Source organism: Centropristis striata, chromosome 6 (genome assembly GCF_030273125.1).
Source record: "Centropristis striata isolate RG_2023a ecotype Rhode Island chromosome 6, C.striata_1.0, whole genome shotgun sequence".
Classification (NCBI taxonomy): Eukaryota; Metazoa; Chordata; class Actinopteri; order Perciformes; family Serranidae; genus Centropristis; species Centropristis striata.
The window spans coordinates 18,522,912-18,546,684 of NC_081522.1; the positions used below are offsets into that span (position 1 = coordinate 18,522,912).

General features: G+C 40.4%; 1 protein-coding gene across 1 annotated transcript in view; it reads left to right on the forward strand.

The window, feature by feature from the left end:
• The window catches only part of ldlrad3 (low density lipoprotein receptor class A domain containing 3), an 87,420-nt gene that overhangs the window by 28,478 nt on the left and 35,169 nt on the right, over positions 1-23,773 (forward strand). Inside the window, exons 2-4 of the mRNA XM_059335513.1 lie at positions 2,453-2,599; positions 13,809-13,934; positions 17,317-17,451. Coding sequence (XP_059191496.1) covers positions 2,453-2,599; positions 13,809-13,934; positions 17,317-17,451 — 408 coding nt within the window. The remainder of the gene's footprint in view (positions 1-2,452; positions 2,600-13,808; positions 13,935-17,316; positions 17,452-23,773) is intronic.

The window sequence follows — 23,773 nt, forward strand, 5'->3', positions numbered from 1 at the left end:
TCCAAAAATCTAATACAATGTCTCATCATGTCAATATATCAATGTAATATTGATAAACAGGAGTGTGGTTTTGGATTTTCAATATTTACCTTTTATATATGATGCTTATGCCCCACTGTCCCAAAATATCTTGCTAACTATAACTAGGTGTCAGCTTATTAATATCTTATTTTTGGAAATATGTTAATTAAATATACACTGCCTCATAATATCTTTTCTTTGAATATACATGTATTTGATTACATTTTTCAGTTTAAATAGTAAAATGAGTAGTCCGACTATACCCTTCCAACTTCAAAAACTTAAATAAACTTCCATAGTCTTTATTTATGCCCTCTAACTTTACTGTGAAGGTTTTCCTCTCGTCTCTATTTCTCCCCAAAGTGCACATCTCTGCGTTGGTCCTTTTGTCAGGATGAAAAGAACAAACAAGGACAGGAGGGGACGAGCCTGGGGAGATTGTGCAAAGATGGTGGTGTTTTCTCAGATAGATAACAAAAAATTGACATTTGGTTGTTTTCACACATACCTGCATGGCTCCCCATCGTAAATTACTGTATGCAAGAGATGGTCTCAGAAACACCACGGGGACTTCTATATTTCTATTTACAGAGATATCATACTACACAGGTGACACAAAGACACAGGAACAAACAGTTATTTCTCTGTAGGTTATAATTACTAAAATATGCAACAATTTCCATTGCACATATTCATTGATGATTGCGTTTGGTGGGTCCTCCCACCTCTGAAAAATGATAATTGGAATGCTTTCCTGTCCTCTTAAATTACAAGAGCCTTTTCTCTTTATCCCTCACATCCCATTCTGTATATTGCAAGAGACAAAAGAGGGGTTTGCATCATCCCCACAGAGGATCAGAAGGGTCGTGCTGTCTTATTTAAGAGAGGATCCATACATGGTTTCCGCAACCTGCTGTGGTAAAAGGGCAGCAACTGCAGGGTGATGTAAGAACAGATGAGTTCTTCGTGTCAGTTACTCAGCTGTACTCTGACTACATCTACTAAGTGAATATAAACTGACTGTGAACCTGTGAGCTCCAGTTATAAATTCACAAACACTCAAAGGTCAAAGCTTTCTATTTCATACCGTAGTACAAGGGATCCCTCGGTAATGAACGCTGCCTCGTCTAGAATCTGTCTCTGTAATGATTAAATAAAAAAAAAAAGCAAACCCTTTACAAAGTGAATTAAATTATCTGATTTATTTTGAAATATTGGAAAAACAGAAGCAGCAGCACCCTCTCTTTAAACAGCACAGTAGCAGGATATATTTGATCCCTTTGTGAAATATAATGTTTAAATCATAGACAGTTTATAAAGACAGCTCCCTAAGAGGGAAGCCAAAATAGGTGTATGTGGGGGACTTAAATACCGTGGCGCAACCAGCAGATCACCATGGCACAACCTCTGGTCCCAGCACCCCAATTTTTTTTTAAATGGGAGGAAAAGGATGTAGCGTTGTTCATCTTTAAATACAGTCTATATGGTTAAATGGTCAGTAAGTAATGATAAAGGAAGGCAACTGTTCAGTGTAGCACTTTTTTTTTCACATCACTGCTCTTCACATTTGGAATCATGTAAGAAAGAGATATATATATATATATATATATATATATATATATATATATATATATAGTATGTCCCGTTCAGTCACTTTACTGGTTAACCACAGCATCACTTAAAGCTTAAAGGTCCATACCTCTTGGCAGCAGGTACACCTCCTTCATCCTGCTCTTAAGTGTAATGAAGTGCCCTATACCAGCTGAACCCAGTTTCAGCACTGCAGCATGAAAGTGTTCCCAAGTCTGTCCGGAACTCCTCATTACCGCCTTATAGTTTTGTTTACGAGCTAAACTGCTCACCGCATAGTGTCAAACCTCAGCCAAAAGGCCATGTTTCACATTCCAGCCCATTATACCGCAGCTGCACTGCGTCAACTAGAGCTGCCCCGAACCAGCTCGGGGCACATGCTTTCTGCTGAATGCGTTTATTTCTGGTCTGTGTGTGCGTATCTGTGCATCTGTGGCTAAGACATAAATATGTGCTTTGTTTGTATGTGAGTGTTCTTTGGTGTTTGTTTCCTTATCTGCACGATTATGATACTGCCCAGCTCTAAACTTGACGCTTACGCCCACAATACTGTTAACACGGAATGACCTCCTCTGCTTTTGTATTCATGAGATTGTCCTCTGTTTATTTGCCCGTAGATTGATATAGCTTTTTAAAGAGAGCCACTGCCTTTATTATTTCTCTATCTATAAAGAATGGAGATAATAACAGTCTTCCATTTTGACTGTGTTGATGAATATCACTGGAATGCAATATCCCTCCACCTGTTTAATTTCTTCATGGAGCGAAAGTGTAATAATCTTTCTTGTTGTCCCCCTCCCTCTGTCTCTTCCTGTTGTCTTTCTATCTGTTTATCAATCAGAGAGCCAGCTGCTCCCAGGGAATAACTTCACCACAGAGTGCAACATCCCTGGAAACTTCATGTGCGGGGATGGGAAGTGTGTCCCAGGTGGATGGCAGTGCGACGGATTGCCCGATTGCTTTGACAAGAGCGACGAGAAAGGCTGTCGTAAGTCCAGTTTCAACTCCATTATCAAATCCTTTTTTTTTTTTTCCAGGCTTTAGCTATGCCTTAAAGTAGTGAAGCCAGATAGCCTATTTAGAGTAACGTCATGTCTTCTCAACTCCTGAACTCCTCTCGCTATCCAACATCCCTACCCATAGAGCCATAAGGGCCATTTAAACCTAATTCTCTGCCAACTTTAAATTAACTTACTTCCTCAATCCTTCCCTCTCGCCCCCACTGCTTGCGCCCCTCCTCCTCCCCACCAGACCCACGGCCCCAGTTTAGCACCAGGGCAAACTTAATACCATCAAAGCAAAGGCCGATTACTTCGGCACGCAGGAATAGTAGCGCATGCATAATTCTACTGTAAGGCTACAGTAATAGTTCAGTTTTGATCCTCACTTTTAGTTGGCTTTGATCTTTCTGGTCTGCTGCTCCTCCTCTTCCCCCTCCCGTCTCAGCCGGAGCTCCACACAAAGATGGGATTGCTGATGAAGATTGACTTTGAGGCCCGGCCACACTGAATGGAAACCCCCATCTCCCCTTATATTAATCTCTCTAACTGTCTCGCACTCCCGTTTTCACTCCTCTTTGCGCCTATCTCATCTGATGATTTTTGGCTTTTGGCTTGTAATTTGCTTCACAGACACTTGTTTCCAATTAGAAAGGCATAGCCCTTTTCTTGCAGAGTTTTTTTTTTTACTCAGCTAATTCCTTGCAAAAAAAATCACATATGGTTTGTCCTCCATTCTGTCACCTCTCGCATTTTCTGCTTTTCTCCTCCCCTCCTCCTCCAGCAGTCACTTCTCTCACTGTTCTCTCTTGGCAGCTCAGGGAACAGGCTGACTGCTCTTGACAAAGTTGTGTCCCATGGCATACCAGCACACACACACGCAGACACACACACACAGCCCACATAGCCAAACTTTGCAGTCATCAATCTTTTTAGTTTGAATGCCTGGGTCATTTTAAGTTCTATAAACATAGGAGCATTCAAACTAAATTCTTTCGTACAACCATGCAACTTAAAGAAAGTCTTACAGTACCTAGATGGATAGGTTCTGTGTCCCAGATTCTCATCACTCAATGGCCTTAAACTGTCAGCAACTGTCAGACCTGCAGAAATAATATCCCGAATCAGTTGGACTAATTGCATCAGAATGAGAAACATTAAGTGGTTCTGTTTTGTGCGTCACTTTGTTACACTCCAGTTCACCTCAAGTTCTTTCACTTTGAACCCATGTAAGACTTCTTTGTCGGTTGCTGACACTACATGCTATACCGCTAAAGATAAAAGCAAGCTATCATAAAGCATCACACTCAGCCTGCCTCTCCGGTTGTCGGAGGACTATTTGTGTTTGTTGTCGACGTCTACATTATCTGCTCTGGCATAAGTGGGCCTTATTATCCTCAAATAGATGGCTAGTTGTCAGTCGATATCTCCGGCGACTGCTTCACAAAAAATCCCCAGACAAACCTCCAGCTCCATTAGGGGTTCTGTGGGGACAGACAGGCAGGCGGAGGCAGGGGGAGACAGGGGAGTCAGGGAAGGAGAGGAGGTAGAAAGGAGGACTCATTATGGCGGCTACAGCAGGAGTTCTGTCTGGATGTCTATTATCTGAGGAGAACACAATGCCTGGAAGCTTTGAGACTGCGGTACTGAGTTCTCTGCAAGTAGAATCATAATTAGACACCCCCCTCTAAGAAAAGGCACACACTCATGGTTATATATACATATTTAACAGAGGGAGATGGTAAATTTGCTAACTTGAAAGACAGTTTGTTGACTTTACTTATTCTCCCTCTGTCATTGAGCTACAGAGATACTGTGTTTCAATGCCACGTCCTCAGAAAATAGTCAAAATTAACTTTTATTTTGTTGAAAATTGCTGTCATACTGACTTTTCTTTTACTGTTATATAACTAAATAGGAACCAACACAGTGTATCTCATGATGTCTGGCCACTGTCCTTTTCAATCACGGTCATTACCATGGAAGCAGAGCAGTGTTGACCAGCACAGGATATTTAATTTCCTTCCATTTGTAATATGAGCAGGTGGCCTCTGTCGGGAGCTTTCCATGAACATGTGTTTTAATTCTCCACCATTGTGGATGTTTGTAGCTTTTTAGGAACACTTTTGGCCACTTTATTCCTTAATTTGTAATTTTTTTAGAGACCAGGAACAAGACCTTAGGTCTGTTCCATAATGCAAGTTCCATGAAGAAAATTCAAGATGGGTAAATTGATTTTCAAGCATAAGTTGCCATTACAACTGAGCTTGAACTATGCTGAATTTGATTAATGGAACCAAATCAAATGAAGATGAATCAGACCAGCCGAAAACAAGCCTTATTTAGCGAACTCGCTTTATGGCATAAACACACACACACACACACACACTCACGTATATACACAAAAACTACTATACTATAACCTTTAACATTCTCGGGTACATCTATTGCTCCAGGACTATTTTTATCACATACATTTGGTCCAGAAGACGGCTGTAGTTAGAGAGTAGATCCCCTGTAAGCCCACGCTGTTTAGACTGCAGGTTGTGCTGATGTAGGTGTCTCTGATCTAAGGAATACCTATGCAAAGCCTGAGGTAAAGGGCATATGTGGCGACATGTCCTTGATGTCTCATTAATGAGAATTTTTTTTTTTTTTTTGGAAACCATGTAGCTAAAGGGGAAAACACAAAGTAGAACAAATCAATTTGGACTTGCATATGACTCTGTGGATCATTACATTTTGCAAAACTTGGAACATAGTCACTTGTTTATCGGTCTAATCAGTTCAAAGTACTTTGCAAGACCGAACCACCCACACAAAAAAACTTGCGTTGACATTGTCTGGCAGGTTTTCCTTTTTCACCAGCAGAAATAAACTCCTCTCTGCCTTCGTTGCTGACCTGACTATATTTTATTCTAGCGCTATCAGTGGGTGAGGAAGTCCAGAATAGAATCATGCAAACGTTGTCTGCATTTGCTTGCCTTTGCCCCTTACTTATTTACTTATTGAAGATACGTCCCAGTCAGATACGCCTCACAGGACAGGGATTGTTTCTCGAGCGGTCAGGGGAATGTTTATTCACCTAGAAAAGACAGGCTTCTCCCTTCTTCCTGAGCCCCACTGCTCCTCTCTTGTTTGTTTGTTCTTCCGGTCCCCTCTAGCACAGGGGTCAGCTAGAGTCATGTAAATACTTTTTGCTGGATCTCAAATAACAGTCTGGGCTGAGAGAAGAGCTGCAATATCTCCAGCCTGAGACTTATTGAATTAAAGACATAGCTTATTGTATTACTGTCCTACTGTGTGAGACCAGGACCCCCCTACAGATCGTTTTAATCAAGTCCATTTTTTTTGTGCACCCTCTGCTTTGCACCGCATAACTGAATTTTAGATGAAAATGTATCAGTCGTTTTTACCGTATCTCCACATCGAGCATCTGCTCTCCGTGGATGTCCTTCTATGCATATGTGTTGGTATAGGTCTGAGGGGTTTCCAAGCAATAATTCAGACACAGGCTGCTGACTAATTCCTTACGCAAAGAGGTCAAAAGTACCACTCTGCACTCTGGTGTCCATAACGACAGCCTGGGAGAGTGTTAGACGAGATGGATCCTGACAGAAGAGAGAAGGAGGAGAGCTGACTGAGCTTACTGGGCCTCAGAGCCAGGATTAGCCTCTTTGCCCTTGTCTGGGCAGGGCATGAACAGGCGAGAGAGGATAGATGCATAGTGAGGCCGAAAGGGTGAGTGGGCATGATGTATAAAGCAAGAAGTGGGGAGTCGCAAAGAGATGCACATTTAATAGAAATGACTGTTTTAAACTAGTGGTCCAGCAGGCTGAGGCCATGACCTCTTTGTGTGAAGGGATTCATGTATTCAGAATTCACTCACAAACTTCAGTGTAAGTTCAAATTCAGCTGTGGGGCCAGCAGCAGGGCTAGTGGCTCTCAGAGAACGAAGATCAGAGCGCATCCTCCATGTTGAGGGCTTATTCATCTCTTTATATTCTGATTTAACTTTATAAGTTTCCATGTCTTTTAACAAGGTACTAATGTTCCTGGTGTTTTTTTATTTTACCTTTATTTAAGACAATCAAGAACCAATTCAAATTAGCAGTGACTTTTCTGCGGATGGCACAGGTGAATTAATTTAACACTCAGTGTTAAAAGAACTTACTTCCTGGTTTAATGACCAGTTTTAAAACAAGACTTCATTAAACCAGGAAGTAAGTTAGCGTTTTAATGCCATGAGGTCTGTTCTTTTAAACCCAATGAGGATTTTGAATGTTTTTGGTTAGATGCCTATAATGACACAAGCTTGAGAGGTATTTTTCTTGTAAGACATGAAAAATGTTAGTAAATAAATAGTAAAATGTGAATTCTGACGTTCTTACGTGTCCTTAAAAAGACGTTTGCTAAGAAGTGGGACTACAGTGATTGTCGGGGACATTAAGCGCCATCACACCGGACACAGATGGGAACTCTCGGGGGGGCCCCGGTGGCACACCTGGTAGAGCGCGTACCATGGAGGCATCGTGGCACGGGTGGCCTGCGTTCGAATCCGACTCGGAGCCCGGAGCCGCATGTCTTCCCCTCTGTCTCCCCCTTTCACTCTGTCTCTGTCACTCTCAATAAAGCCTTGAAAATGGCCAAAAAAGATATATATAAAAAAAAAAAAAACAGATGGAAACTCTCTCACTAGTCCGCCTCACAGCCTCTGGTCATTTTTTTCAGTGCTCTTGCAAACTCTTGTAGATTAGGATAATAAACAATTTGCTAAGCTAAAATTTTGCTAGCTCATCAAAACCACTGGTTATCTTCTCAGAGACCGTCTGAAGCATAACAGCTGTGACATTCAAATCATGTGACCATGGTATAGTTCACTATAGCATAACGTTCATATAACTTCTTACTTCTGTCTGCTGCATTTAAAAAAAATTGGTGCTCAGTTGTGAAGATTATCCTGCTGAACAAAATGCCTAAGCATCAGAAACGTGTGTTTGCCATAGGCGATTTCTCAATAGACTCCATGGAGATGCTACTTCCAGGTTGGCCTACAAAAACATGCCATTTGGTTTCATCTCCCTACTGTGTGACTCCAGGTGGTGGGTGAGCTGACCACCAGGGCAAATTCTTTTATCCTGATATTGCTTATTTCATATCTTGATAACGATATCATATACCATGATGTAGTGTGTTTTCTGGTAATCCAATAGTCGATATGAAATAACCACATGGTAAAGCTTATTATTGGATACTCCTGTGTGTGAACATAGACATATTAAACCTGTGACACTAAACAAACCTTCTTTGTGCAATAAGACTTTCAGCCACCTGACCTATTTGTACATTTCATGAAATACACTGTACAGGCCTGGAGCAACTCTCTCTCCTGGCCTGCTTTATTAAATCACCGGGCAACACGCAGGATGGGCAGCAAATTGTCAGCCCAGACAAAAGTGGGTGGTGTTTGTCAGTTAGTTTTAAAGTCTATTAATACTTCATAACAATAAAGGTTATAACCATTTGGAGTTTTCATTACCTGATGCACTGTTTATTGATCCTGTTAGCTCTTCACAACATTTGGGAGCAAAATGAATTCAGTTCATTTGATTACTGGAATATTATCACATTATTGCTTTCTGCAGTCATAACACAGCCAAAGCCTGGAGCAACATCAATGGTTGCTTTTTGTTTTTCTGTGTACTGACCTCCACAAAATGCTTATAAAGTATTGAGTTCAAAGGAGCCGCTAAATGCTTATCAACAACAAAGTTCTCCTAGACAGCAGGGGTGGAAATAGCCAAAAAGACTCAAGAGACAGATTGGTTATGATTTAGATATCGAGGCTCACACTCTGCCAATTTCTCATGCCCACCGCGTGTAGAGAAGGAGTTTGCTAAGATTAGGAATGTGTGCTTATGTGATAAGAACAGTGACCAGTACACTGACTCGAACACAAAGAGCCATATAGTGCTGACAGATATGTTTTTGTTCTTCTGTTCACGCTCCGCTTCACTGTGCATAGGTGTTCCTTGCCCTAAAAATGTGTTTGTATTTGTGTCTCTGTGTGGGTGTTGACATTTAGGAGGACACAGCGGAAGAAAAAGCAGGTGGAATCGGAGGAGTTTGAGGGGATTTAAACTGGAGCATTTCTTGGTTTGTGTGTGTGTGTTGTTTTAGCCCAGCCCAGAAAAAAAAACCCAAGAGAGCGAAAAGAGAAGAGAAGAAAAGAAAAGAAAATGAATAGAATATGGAGCACTAATAGCAGGAAAAGTTAGGAAAGCAGAGGAAGGTTTAATGGGAGTGAGTCTGGAGCATCCCATGTGCTTAATGGCTGACTGATCAATGAGCTCCTGTAATTAATACCAAGGAACAGGGATGAAATATTGATTAGAGTCTTACATACAGTCTCATGCTCTGATTCTGTCTCTTGCTGTCTTTTTTTCCTCTTCTGGTTTGCTCTTTCAGATTGAATGCCATCTTTGTCCGATCGATGGTCACAAATTAGGCAAAATGATTGCTTGGAAATCTTCAAAGGAATAAGCAATGCAGCCTTGTCATTTTACAATACAGTGTTTTGTGCTACGAGTTCAAACAAGGCAATTTTAGCAGCAAGTTGCTTTCTATGATGAATATTCCAGCAGGTCTATTATCTGGCAGATCACTCGCTGCTTTCTCACTATATGCCCTTGCTTCCTTCCAATTTTATCAGGAGTTGTTGAAGTATTACTGGTATTTTTGCACATGCGCCCGCTGCATGGTATACAAGCCGCACTTGCTTGCTCATCTAGCATGAAGTTTGATAGCTTTGCAAAATGCCACTGGCACATTAACACTTGGCCCTTGAGATGAAGGCGGCTCTATAATGTTGCAATGCCTCTTCCTGCACGTGGTAGGTTATTGTAGTGTACAACTACGCACTGGGCTTAGACAGTGAAATGTACAGAATGATTATTTTGATCCCCAAGCCCTCTAGACTGAAACTACCCTTGCCCTTCTTGCTTACACCCTGACTCCATTACCTATTGATTTCCTCCCCTAAGAAATGCTCAACAAGGTCAGAGAAACCTTTGAAGTCCTCAGCTGTACCCACTCCTCCGCAGCCTCTATTCTCTTCCACTCACTCTACCCGCACTGTTTTCTTTCTTGTTAGTCTCTTCCTCCAGTCTTTCTCCACACTCTGTCAATCATGCATGCCCATCACGACCAAGCCTACCTGTGCCGAACAAGTTATTCTGTTCTCTGGGGAACTGAGGAGCGGGAGAAAAGGGGAGAAGTGTGGAGAAGGGCATGGAGGTGCATATTTGGGGGAAGAGCAAAGCACACTATCTGCAACAGGAGTTACGCTGTCAGGTTCAGCCTGCCATGAATGCAGAAAGCCACGGGGGAGATAAAGACAAGGAGGAGGAGACAAACAGTAGTATTCTGTTTCAACTTCATTTTAGGTTATCAAATGATTGCTCTTAAAGCCAAAATATGCCTCGGCATGATACTCCCTGGCCTAGATTTGAACTTTGTTTTTGCTTTCAGAAAGATACATTTCAGTTGTTATGGATGTTTGGAGAAGGTAAACAGTATTCTCAAATTAAAAATTTTGAGCAGATGTCAAAATAGACATGTCAGAGTAGACAGAGAAAGCGAGAGAGGGCTTGTTTTCGTGTGTGTTTTTGTGCTTTTGTTTGCGTGTCCTTCAACTCTGCGTTTCAGCGCGATCCAGCCATTTTTTCTGCGAGTGATAGTCTTACCTCAAGGAATTGAGCCCCGACTGCTAACCTCATTCGTTTTCATTTGTGCTGCTCAGCTGAACACTGGAACTAAGTTTGGAAGCCACCCAACACCCTGCCTGCTTCTGGTAAACAACTTCTACAAAGGCTCCGAGAAGAGAAAGAAAAGTTGGCACAGAACTTATGCAGTTCAAACCTAGAAACAGAGTGATGACAGAAGGGATGAAGACGGGATAAAATAGATGGTTATAGATTGCGGAGCAAGGCGGTGGTGCTGAAATGAATCAGCGTTACCTGAATCTGAAAGTACCTGGTCTGGAATAAAACAGGACACCTTCACAGGATCATTAAAGGGAATATAATAAGTTTGGCTTTTACCATTTCCTCCACCCTCAACTTGCTCCATCTAATTAATTTTTCCTCTTCTTGCTCTAAAAACTGCTCAGCTCAGGCTATAAAGGGCCATGCATCCCCAGAATATTGTTAAGTACATTAGCTCAATCCTTCCAACCAGCGCTGTCTCTCCCACCCACGAATCTCCCTTCATGAGCTTGCCCTTCATGTGACTTTTGAGCTAATTTGGAACACAAACACTGGGTCAGATGAATCCTGCCAGCAGTAGAAGTGGTAATGAGGATTGGGATGAGGGAGGGAGTGAATGAAGGATCTCGGAGCAATAACAGAGCTGTCCTTCTGGTCGAGGCTGCCAAGCAAATGAGGAAAAGCAGTCAGGATTAGATCTCTCTGATTATGGCAAAATATTTTGGTCATTATTAAGATCACGATTGTTTACCAAGATAACTCATTGACATTGGAAACATCAACTGAAAACCAAAAAAAATGTTTGAAAAAATGACATGAATAGATGAAATACATAATAATCAGGCAGCAAACTCCTGGTGTGAGCAGTGAAGCAAAGTTCCTTAAACCTGCAATTTTTCAAAAGTCAACAACGTCGGTTGCAAAAGAAGTCCGTTACTATCTTTCTCGATTCAAAATGAGACTACTTCTCACTAACACATGATGGTAATTGTGTAAATAATGGTCACGTTTAGAAGAAAATAAATTATAAAGCAGGCTATGATGTTGGGCATGGCAACCTTGGTATTGACAGGTCACTAACACTGCAAGCTGTCTTCAGGATAAAAGCAAAACATCAATAGCAATAGCCGTAAACTTGGTGGTTGTTGTCTATGTTTTCGTCTCAGAACTTTGACCCTTACACCGTGTGTTTCAGTTCATGAAAGTTTTTGGTCATTTAAAAATGTCAGCATTCAGTTGTTGAATTTCTCAGGTAAGTAACATATTTTTTTGTATTTTTACACATTTTTAAGAGTTTATTTTTACATACACCCATAAGTCCACCCCTCGCTCCTCCCCAGTCCAAACATGCTCTCTCCTGGTTTCAAAAAACAAAGATGGCGACAGCCAGAATGCCGAACTTGATGCCTCAAACTGGCAGTCCGCAACCCAATAGGTGGCGTCATGGTGACTACGTCCATTATTTATATACTGTCTATGATGCGTATGTATAAATAATGTAAAAATAATACATTAAAAAAAAATCAGATATGTAGTAACGTAAGTGCATATCACAAGATATTACAGTCAGTAACTTGGTAAAATGGGGGAACACTCATTGCAACAAACCAAGGATATGCTGGATTTATAGCAGAAGACAAAATAATGATTTTATCTCAATTTTCTTATTTTCAGGATCATTGGAAGCCAAAATCCTAATTGAAAACAAAATTAGATGATGAAAGATGCATGTAAATGAGAAGAAAGTTGTTCATTCCAAACTTCATATTTATCAAGTATATAAAAATCTAAGACGTGTAAAATAAATAGAATATTAATATTAGGCCTATTATACTGTAGCCTTTGTTTGTAGCAAGATGAGTTTCACTTTACCCCTCCACAGCAGCATGTTTTTGTATATTTTCTTTTATGTTTTGCTGCAGCTTGAAGCAATGTCTGTTTTCCTCCCTGGACTCTTAATGAATGTGATATACCATGCAAAATGAGCTTTGGGTGGTTCGGGCCTCTGCTGTCCAGGTAAACAAAGGCTTCCCAGACTATAGACACAGAGATCGGGCGCTATCCCAGCTTCCTCCAGCGTTCAGTGGATTACATTTCATCCTGGAGACGGGCGCTCCAAACCCTCGTGGTTGTTATGCCGAGCCCTCCCCCCTCGCTACACATAATCGCCGCAGCTTGAAAGAGGTCATAAATCAGCCTACCACAATATATTGTAGAGGGAAAAATGTGCGCCCCTGGCATTTGAGACGGCACAATGCCAACCTATGAGCAGGCCAATTCCACCCTTTGTATTCAGTATAGAGGAAAAAAACAGAAAGACTGTTTGGTGGCTTGCTTTGAGATGTCTAGTATGCCCACTCGCACTCCCCCTCCCTGTGTGTTTGAGTGTGTGGGTTGTTCCATCCTTTTGTTGTTCTGTAATGTTTAAATTCTTTATAATGCTGTTTCCTCACTGACATTAACTTCTGGTCTTATTTAACTAGCATCATAATAATGTCTTAGCTGTAATTGGTTGCTTTTCCTTTCTATGCCTACAATAAGTATGATTACAAGAGTAACTCTCACACAGAGCCAAATTTACAAGTTTAAGCTTTCATATTATAATGCAAATTACTGGAAGGGAATAATCCATTAATAGTTTAGCAAAAGCCAGAGTAAAGAAGGTTATTAAAACTGTAAATATCAATGGCTGCAGTGCAGTGACTTATTTCTCTTTTTTTTGCCATCAAGCTTTAAAATTCTAACTTCACGGTGATTGAGCTAAAGCAAGCTCCTTTATTTTCTGATGTCTTTGCCCGCATCTACCTGCAATCTTGTTTTTCTCCTTCTGCCAGGGAAGATCAATGTGTTTGAGTTAAAACTAAGGGCTAGCGCTAAACGGAGGATGCCAGACATTGATGTTCTGCAGGCTCGTCACTCAGTCTCAGTCAGGCCTGTCCTGAGAGATAAGACCCGTGGCCTGCTTAGGCTGATCAATGGCACAATCCATACAAACACTCTCCCACACGATTTGCTCTCTTTGTCTTTGTCATTAACTTGTTTTCGTCTCCTATCAGTACTTTGTGCTCAGGATCCTACCCTTTACTTGTCATACTTCAGAGAACGTGAAGATAAGCATTACAGAACAAAATGAACTGCGTAATTAATTGGGCTCTGTAACAAAGCAGCTGTTTGACTGTTTGAACCTTGTACAATAGTTAGTGGCTGAATGGTTTTTCTGCATACAGTTGCCTCTGCTACATTATTATCATAAAAAACATTAAGAAAACTTAGCCGGCCTTGGTTGTGGGTGCCCCTCGTTCTTTGTGCATCAAGGCCAAGGTTAATTCTGTCATAAACATTATGTAGTGCATTAAGAATTGCTGCATCATCACATACACTAATCCGCTGTTCTTCTTTCCACCATTTCCCCCAACCCTCCATCTGTCCTCAGCTAAGAGCAAGTCAAAGTGCGCCCCTACATTCTTCGCCTGCGCTAATGGGGTCCACTGCATCATCGGACGCTTCCGCTGCAACGGCTTCAGCGACTGTCCTGACGGGAGCGACGAGGACAACTGCAGTGAGTCTCACACGACAACCAGTTCCAATAATAACAATCTGTCTCATGCCCTGTCCAACAGAAGTCATGGTGTGTTTGATGATGTACTGCGCAACAGTCATAACAGTTTATACTGCAGCTACTCTACTGGTGGGTTGAGTAGTGACTATGCACTGTACTCAAGTACAATTATTCCTGTAAAATCTGAGCAAAGCATTAAAGAGGTAGTCCAGCAGTTTACATGCTTGTACTACTACTACTATGGTAAAGTTGTGTTGGGGGGGGGGGGGGGTGATGTCATAAGCTGTGTTTTGAAGATTCACATGAGAAAAGTTTTGAGGTTCGCTTGAGGTGGTTTTGGTCTTTTTCATAAAAATAGTTGTTAGGATGCATTCTTTGCAATTCACCTATGGCTAAGCAACACCCCCAAACGCGATGAGCCAATCGCAGTGCGCATAGCTAACTCAATACACTCGGACATTCTCTGCTTCCACATCCATTGAAATGCATTGGAGTTAGTCCGTTTTCAGTCATTTTTATGTGTTTTTTCTTGAGATTTTAAGTTTAAAATGGTCAAACGGTGTGCATGGGGTACATGTAACTCTGACACAAGGTATAGCCCAATAATATGGGAGCAGTAACCCGGTTCCCTATGGCAGTGATTCCCAACCGCTGTTCCGCGGCACACAAGTGTGCTGTAAGAAATCAATATCTATCAATATCAAAATCAATATCTCCTCATTAATGACTGGAGACAAATCCAGCGACTCCGTCTTAACGAGCACTAACGAGGTCGGCCGGCTTGTTAACAAGAGCCTCTTGTTTCCTGCTTGTTAACAAGAGGCTCTTGTTAACAAGCTGGCCGACCTCGTTAGCGGCAGTTAGCTACAGTTAGCTACAGTTAGCTCTGTAGCAGTACAGTGTGTATGTGCTGCTGCTGCAGGAGGTGTTCACTTGTCAGTGGGGTGAAACGACGAGTGAAAACCTCTAACCTGTTAATGAAGGCCCTTTTGGTGACTTCGAGATGATATTTCATTTTTCTGTCTCCAAAAATGATTAATTGCCTCCTGTGAAATTTCCCCGACTGTCACAGCTGCCATAGTGCCCGTCACCGAATGTTGACAGTTTGTCCGAGTGAGTGGAGGGGGCGGGTCTTAGGTCAAGTTAACGACCCTAATTTGCATTTTCTTCAATGCAACAGTTTTAAATTTTGCTTCAAAATTCGATCTCAACCTGGTCTTTTATAAAAATAAAAAAAATTGTATTGCTATTGGTAGCATTATGGGATATCAAGTGCTTTCAGAGCTTGACCTTCCTTAATAAATCAAAGAAAGGGTATTGCAGCCTCCGTTGTTTCAAATGAGATAATTACTTCTTTTTTTTATGGACTTAGTGGCATAGTAGTAGAGCTGCAGATTGCAAAAAAACTGAATATGCCTTTGCTATGGTGGCCTCCAGGTAAAGTAAAAATATGAAAGGCATCCTCCAGAGTAATAGTTTGTTTTGTCTGGGATACTTTAGAAACATGCAAAATGAAAATATTGTTATAAAATGAAAATCATAATATTTCATTTTTGCCAATAGATTCCCCTAAATTAGGGGTGTCAAACTGATCAATGAAAGGGCTGTGTGGCTGCAGGTTTTTCGTTCCAACCGAGCAAACGCACACCTGATACAACAAATCAACTGAGTGAAGACAGTTCAGGTGATTGAATGAGTCGAGTCAGGTGTGTGCTTGGTTGTCACAAACACCTGCAGCTACATGTCCCCAAATCCTACACACTGCTCCTTTTAAATGTACCTGTTTTGATTCCCACAACTTAACAGAAATGCAACACTTAACTGCTGGAGTACCCATTGTAAGCTAGAAAAATGTTTTGTCAACTAATTAAAATAAATAAATAAATAAAATGCATTTAGTTTTAATAGACCAGTGCAAAAATAATGGAAGGAAAAACACTTAGTGATGCTTTCATTCATTTAATTTAGCGAGAGTAGCAAAGGTAGTAAGCCAAATAAAGATATCCAATTAAGATAACAATCAGCACACCTCCATACATCTTTCACACTGTCTTTTCTCTTTTCTTCCTTTCTTCTCCTATCGAAGTGCTTCATCGTGTTTAGTGTGAACAAGAAAATGGAAAGACTTTGCTTCTGACATTCCAACCATGAGCATTAATTTTTAAAGGCAAAAATCTTTGGACACGCACACATGATCATGTAACTATTGCTTTATTTATTGCAGCAGATTTAGTCAGACACAAGAGATTTTTTTTCAACCTTGTTACTTTTGCTCTTCTTTAGTTTTTTCTTGTAATGCCGGAAGTGTATCATTTATACTTTCTACTCTCCACTATAAGGGCGAAGCAGGTTTTCCTTATGTTCCTCCTTTCAGAGGAAAATGAAGGAGAATGTCATCCTATAAAAAATGCAATTTCTGCGCTGTTGCAGTCCCCTCCACTCACTATCAAACTCTGCATTTAGAGCAGATAATAATAGCAGTGACAACGTATCAATGGGGATTGTAGCAAATTCTATTACCTTTTCAAAAAAGTTTGAGTCATCTTTATTTGTTTGCGTCGTTGGAACTCCTGACTCGGCACCCTTGGGTCTAGCTTTGCCTTTTAGACAGGTTCATACACATGTCATATTGAAATAGAGGACAAGAGGGGCGCCAGGATCCAGGTGTAGTCTGTATTGTCAGGCATATGATTTGTCCTCACATGACCCCATGCCTGCATTCCTCGGGGGAACGTGCATCAAGCCGATCACTCATCATTGTCAGAGGCAGTGTTCCTCGCCTGCAGGGCACCACGCTCACAAATCTAATCTCGCCATTTAAATGGAGCTTTGCTCCACGCTCCCATCACAAAGTGCGTCACCACTGTGTAATTGTCTGGATCTTCTCACAAGATAATTCTGCCTCATTTTGTAGCAGCTAGAACAAAGATGAAACCAGAACATGCACTAAAAGGAAGTGATACTGCTGGGCAGGATTTTAATGTTTTTCTACATGTTTTTTTTTTTTTTTTTTTTTTTTTTTACCACTTTGATTTTATCAGAATCCCCAGATCAAATGCTTTGGCTCAGACTGTTTGTAATGTTTCATTACGTCTCTGAAATCCCAATGAAGATGTAATACCCGCGTTTTTCTCTTAAATTTAATCAAATCAAAGTGTTGTAGATTGGATGGGATCAGGTTCACAAAACAACTTTGAACAAATTGCACCACTACTATATCTGTTATCTGTTTAATAAGCTTTCAAATAATTAGTTTCTGCTCTCAAGTTTGTTTTTCAGCCACTCACAGTTGCTGTGTTTCCCATGTACCTTTGAAACCTCTCACTGTAACCCTGCTTGAACTAACACTTGACCTTTGACCTCTGCCCCGACTCTACCACAGCAGGCAACCCACTGGTGTGCTCCGAGGCTCGATTCAAGTGTCGAAACGGCCACTGTGTAGACCGCAGCTTCTTGTGTAACGGCCAAGACAACTGTCAGGACAACAGTGACGAGGAGCTCTGCCTCACCACAGCAGGTAAGATGGTCATGTGGGCAGAAAGGAAACTTAACTGAGAATCAAACACAGTGGCAGGCTGAGGATGATTTGAAGGATGTTTCCCTCAATTGAGCCTTTAACTCGCACATTTCAAAGTGTTTGTATTGGAAGTTTGGTTGGCTAACTGACATATATTGCTGAACTTCAAAGCATCGAAACAAACAACAGGCGTTAGAATACTAATAAGCTTTAATCACTTTTGTGAGCACATTGAACCATTGCAGCAGCAAATTGGGAAAGGATACAGCAAATTCAATCACAAAGCTACAACCAGAACATGTAAAGTAGGAAATCTCTGATCAACAAGATGTGCTTAATAGAGGCAAAAGTAGCAGTGGGATTAAAATTAATCAATTCCAAATATCGGCTGTACAGAAATGCTGAAATACATGCAAAAATAGCAATATTTTGTGCAATAACTCGCAAATTAGAAAGATAATGTAAATATTAAACAGTTATACCATCATGATTTGTAGAATATATGCTGTTTTTGACTGTATATAGACCTATATAGTGTCAGAAAGTGTAAAGGCATGTGGCATAGACACTCTACTAATAAGTGAAACATGCATTCGCTCTTCAGAAAGAGATAATTTGTGCACAGACTGTGCATATTAAACGAGAGGCTGTCTACTCCATCTCCAACTCCAGATGGAGGGAACATATGTAGTACATAAACTGACAATACATGTATTGATGTATGTGTTCATTATCTCTTTGAAAATCTGCACTTTTTGAAGAAATATATTATATAAAGTTGTGTCGAAGATATGCACAAGTTATACGTTTACTGCATTAAAAATAATGAGTTGTTTAAAGGGACAGTACACCCAAAAATCTAAAAAATATATATGGCACTTTATGACACTTGTTTGTGTAGCTAAAAATGCCAAAACATACATTTAACCCATAAGAACCCATGGTGACACCCTTGTAAAAAACACTTTAAATCTTCTAGAATCTCAGATTAAACCCATTTAACAATTCTAACCCATTAATAGGGTGTCCTGTATTGCATTTAAATTGTTCCGACCACATTTCCTGTCACAATTTTGATAAATGTTGTGGAGATGCAAAGAAAAAGGCAAATTTGTGTTTCTGCAAGCAGAAAATGTCTAGTTTATTTATTTTAAAACAAGAAATATTTTGAACACAGATACCATAAACGCCCAATGTAATGTATACGTCACATCACAGATCTTTGACATTTAGGGGTAGTATTATTTTAAAAACATCCTAAATGTGTTCTATGTTGTCCACTTGGTCTGTGGTATATCCCCCATCATTTTCCTTTAAGGATATTTGGGTTTGGGTTCTTATAGGTTAAAAAACTCTATTTCCCCAAATTGTGATCCATTTAAGATAATCTACAGGGTTAGGCTTGTTATGGCCAGACTTATGTAGGAACTACAGTATACAAGGAAGAGAATAGTTCCTACATGACACTGGCTGTGAAAATGTCTTCGTAAAAGTAACGACACTCTAACAATGGCTTGATGCGGAGATAACAATTAGCAGTCCCTTTCACATAAACTGTAATTACACAATACCGAGAATAGTCTTGTAGATGATAATCTTTTATGGAGAGTTGTGGAGATAGTGTGAAAAGCACTGCACACATCAAACTAGAAGCCTTCACGTCTACTTCTGTATCAGTAATAGTTGCAGAAGCACCAATTAAGCCGAAGAATTTAAATATGCTTTCTCTCACAGTTAAAAGGGGAAGTATTGAAATAATAATCTCCTTATCCATTCACTTTTTAGCTCAGTTCATTAACAAAAACACAAACACGAACAACTAAAGATGAGACGGGTTTGTAACCACTGCCACGCTCATGTTTTGCGACAAACGGGAATTATTTTTAAAAATTAGATCAGGCTGTACAGGTGGAAGCTTGTAGATACAGGATTTAGTGCTTTTTCTGTTAAACTGGATAAAATGATGATAGAGAAGTTGATAGATTATGTCACTCAATATGTCACATCATCTGATTTTTCAAAAACATCTTTTTTTTCTGCAGCCTGTTCATAAAGCTTCACAAAGCCACTGACAGGTTCAACTTTATGCCAAAAAAGACACGCGCTGCTGTGAACATTCCTCAATATGACTGTTCAACACACAAAACACAGCCTGGCCTCATTAGTGTAATGTTGTGAAATCTAATGATATTGATGACATTGTGCCTATGTTGCATTGTAGCACACATAGCAGTAGCATCCTCCCTGACAGTGAGCCTGATGTGTTCTGGTATAGAATGTCTTATTCTATTCTTAATTGTTTAGACTGGCATGTGTTGCATGAGTAAGCAGAATAAAAAAAACCTTTGCTATGCCGCAATAGCAGATATTGAAGATGTCTGACCTCATCCACTGGAAGAGTATCAGTGAGAAGTCAGTGACAATCAATAAAACAGATTTATCAAAAAAAAATTCAAATCACTGCAGCCATGAGAGTTTGAAAAAAATATTTTTTACCTCTTTCCATGAAATGATTGTGACAATGTGATTTATTATTGACAGATAAAGTGAATATCTTCTCACAACTTTTTTTTATCAATCTCTTCAAAACATGCCAAAAAAGACATGCGCTGCTGTGAACATCCCTCAATATGACTGTTCAACACACAAAACACAGCCTGGCCTCATTAGTGAAATCTAATGATATTGATGACATTGTGCCTATGTTGCATTGTAGCACACATAGCAGTATCATCCTCCCTGACAGTGAGCCTGATGTGTTCTGGTATAGAATGTCTTATTCATTGGCAGGTACCACTTACATCTGGCGTGCCATTCTTATTCCACTGACAGCTTCACTTCTCACAGGCAGCTGCTGCTGTATGGCACAACAGTCGGCTTCTGTCAACACTTCAGCTGTACTTCCACTGGCAAGCCGACATGGTATCTGCCAGCAGTCCAACGCTGATGCGCATATAACCTCAGGCAACCAAATCTGGACCACTGGCAGTGTTTTTCTTTGCTAAAAAGAAAAAAAAATCATGTTTATCCCTATCCTGCTGTCTAGGTGCTGCTGTCACATTGAGTTATTCTGTCAGAAATAACAAAACAGGCTAAGTCCAGAGTGCAAAAAGAGTATCTATAGCCCACAAGACAGAAATGTTATTACCAACGCAGAGATAGGCAAAGTCAGCAGAAACTTGATCAAAACTCAAGAGGCAGTATGTGTCTGATAAACAGGAAGGGAGCTCTGCGAATCACACATTACACCTCAGAATATGAGCACAGTATATCTTCGTGAAACTTTTTCTACACCATTTATTCTCTAAAATGATGAATAAAACTGTCTATTCTTTCCCACAGCTGTGAAAAATGGCTATTATCTGTATTGACAAACTGATTGGATAATCGTCGTAGAAGATAATTATTCTCCTCGTTGTAATTTAGCCGACTAAAGTATATTACCCAACAAATCTTTGAGATAAAAACGTTGGTAATTCAGATAAGAAACAGTAATCAATCATATTTTGACTTTGCCTAATTAGTGAAGCCGATTTAATAAAATTCCATCTATCTTTTTTACCTGTGTGTTTGTGTGAGAGAGTCCATTCATCTTCACAGGCCCAGCCTTCTCAGACTCGACAACTGAATGCAGAGCCACAGAGTGCTGAATAGGACGATGCAGAAATATTGATTGATATCTGTGTCCGCTGCACTCCATTTCATTGTTGACAAGTGAACAATACAAACGTTGGTGGTGACACAATGTAGCTGCATGTTGTTCTGCTGTCTGAGGCATCAGATCTCACAACAAGTCTCTGTTTGTGTATGAACATTGGGCACATTTGAGAACTGTTTGCTTGTGTTATATTCAATTAAATCAAGGTAGACATAATATTGAGTAATTAGAAAATTGCACTCAGTAGGATGAAGATCTCTGCCAGCTGTGAGAACCTCCTGCGTAGCATAGCTGTAATTGATCTTATCTCCGCTCAGAAAACAAGCAATTTAAAAGTTGTTTGCTTGTCATCTTGCTGTCAGACCTGACAAAGCATGAATTCAGATTTTTTACAGATCAGCAACATGATATGTCGACTTCCTTTTGATCCTTCTATTGTAATTAAATTACAGCAAAATCAGTTTATTTTGAGAACACCGATGTAGTAGCTCATCACTCTACCAGCCGTTATGCAGGTGCAGTTCCTAGAGGAGGCCAGAAAATCCACCAAGCTGTGTGTACCTCCAGATGATATTATAAAGCCAGACATGACAGTGTTTGGTTTTCCAACATGTCTGGGACTTCCACAACAGGTACAAAGCAGCAATAGTGGTTATTTTGGACACAGTTGATGTGGGAAAGTAATTAAAAAATGGCTTAATTGTTTAGACTGGCATGTGTTGCATGAGTAAGCAGAATAAAAAAAACAAATGTGCCTTTGCTTCGCCGCAATAGCAGATATTGAAGATGTGTGACCTCATCCGCTGGAAGAGTAACAGTGAGAAGTCAGTGACAATAAAACAGATTTCTCAAAAAAAATTAAAATCACTGCAGCCATGAGAGTTTGAAAAATATATTTTTTACCTCTTTCCATGAAATGATTGTGACAATGTGATTTATTATTGACAGATAAAGTGAATATCTTCTCACAACTTTATTTTATCAATCTCTTCCAAACATGTCACAATGAAAATGAAACCACAATTAACAGAGGGTTGTGTCTGAAAACACAATTATTTCAACTTTATGAGCAACCGTCTAAATCATAAAGGTGCAAAACAGACATTAGACTTATTGAGAGATTAGCTGCAGACAGACAGATGCACACACACACTCACACACAAACGCGAGAGAGAACTCTTACCTATCAGAAAACTTTCTCAGTCTATTACAGCTCATGTATACTGTCATAAAATGTTTATGCCCCTCAGTAGGAGCTTGGTGAAGATCTAAGGACTGCTTTATGATACGTAATATTTCCCGTCCTGAGTACAATTATTCTACTCCATTTCCTTTAAAAAGAAAGTGCTCTGCCGAGCAGTGATTTTATTTAAAGGCCTGCTACGGTTGACTGAGAGGCTCCTAAGACTGCCTCCATCTCTAAAATGTTTTCTGGTGTCTAATGATAGAGTACCAACTTATATCTTTTTCTTATCATAGAAATGCCTGATCTTTTAAACTATCCGGCAGAGAAGTATGCATGTTTTGCCGGAAATGTTCCAGTGCCAGAGCGCGTTTGCTACTGTTATATTCCCAAAGACTCCCTGTCAGCACTGATTTTATAGTATTTATTCGTACATACGGAGCGCAAATGACCTAAATGTTCTCCCACTTATTTTGCTGATGAAAACTTGTGTTGCGCAGTGTGAAGCACGAGTGCGGAGAAGTTTTTAGTTCCGTGTTGTTGTGACCTTCAGAACACATCAAGGAAGAGCAGCTCACTTTTTGTTTTTTCTTGCTTTTTCTTTTTTATCGTCAGCCTCCGTGTTTTGGAGGGAGTGAAGGCATCGCTGCAGTTTGACTCTCTGCATTTCTTTCCTGTATGAACCCTCACCGACACTCACACACACACACATACTCACCTTACATTCTGCTCTGACTTTGCCTCTCTCTATAATAAGCACAGACCTGCAGGTGACAGATAAGGCATACAATATCCGCTCTAAGCCACCTGAGCACAGCATCTCCTACCTCACTTTCTCTCCTCTACCTCCTCCCCTGTTCAACTCCTCTTCCTCCTTACCCATAATTACTTGTTTCACTGTCTCCACATTCGGTTCCTTGATTTGAATATATTGTAGTGAGGGATCAGCAGCCAGCCCGTCAGCGGATTGATCATCACGGCATATATGGAGTAGCGTTTTTGGTTATCCTGGCGGAGAGGTGTTGGATAATTAGATCTACAGAGGCAGCGCCGTCTTAGTGTTTTTATGCCTCCAATGTTTTTATTTCCCATCAGTGTGATTTTAAACAATTTGCCACAGTTAGACACAAACAGTAGCACAGAGCCGCGTTTACAGTTTATCGTTTTATTTGATGGGTAATTGATTTTTGAAATAGCGGAGAGGTGGCAAAGTGGCAAACAGTGCAATGTAACAATACACAATCTTCTATAAATGCATTGGTGCAATCATCGCACAGTGAGATAGAAGAAGTGGGATGGGGGAGTCTGTAACGGATAACACAGATAAAGAAATGGAAAGCACACCACATAAACATAATATAGTGAACCAGAAAGGGAGTCGCGAGGAGCAATGAATAGCAATGGGCAGGAAGATGGAGGCAACCAAAGAGAGACAGGTGATTTGGTAGAGAAAGGCGGGGATTTGGATAGAACTGAGCGAG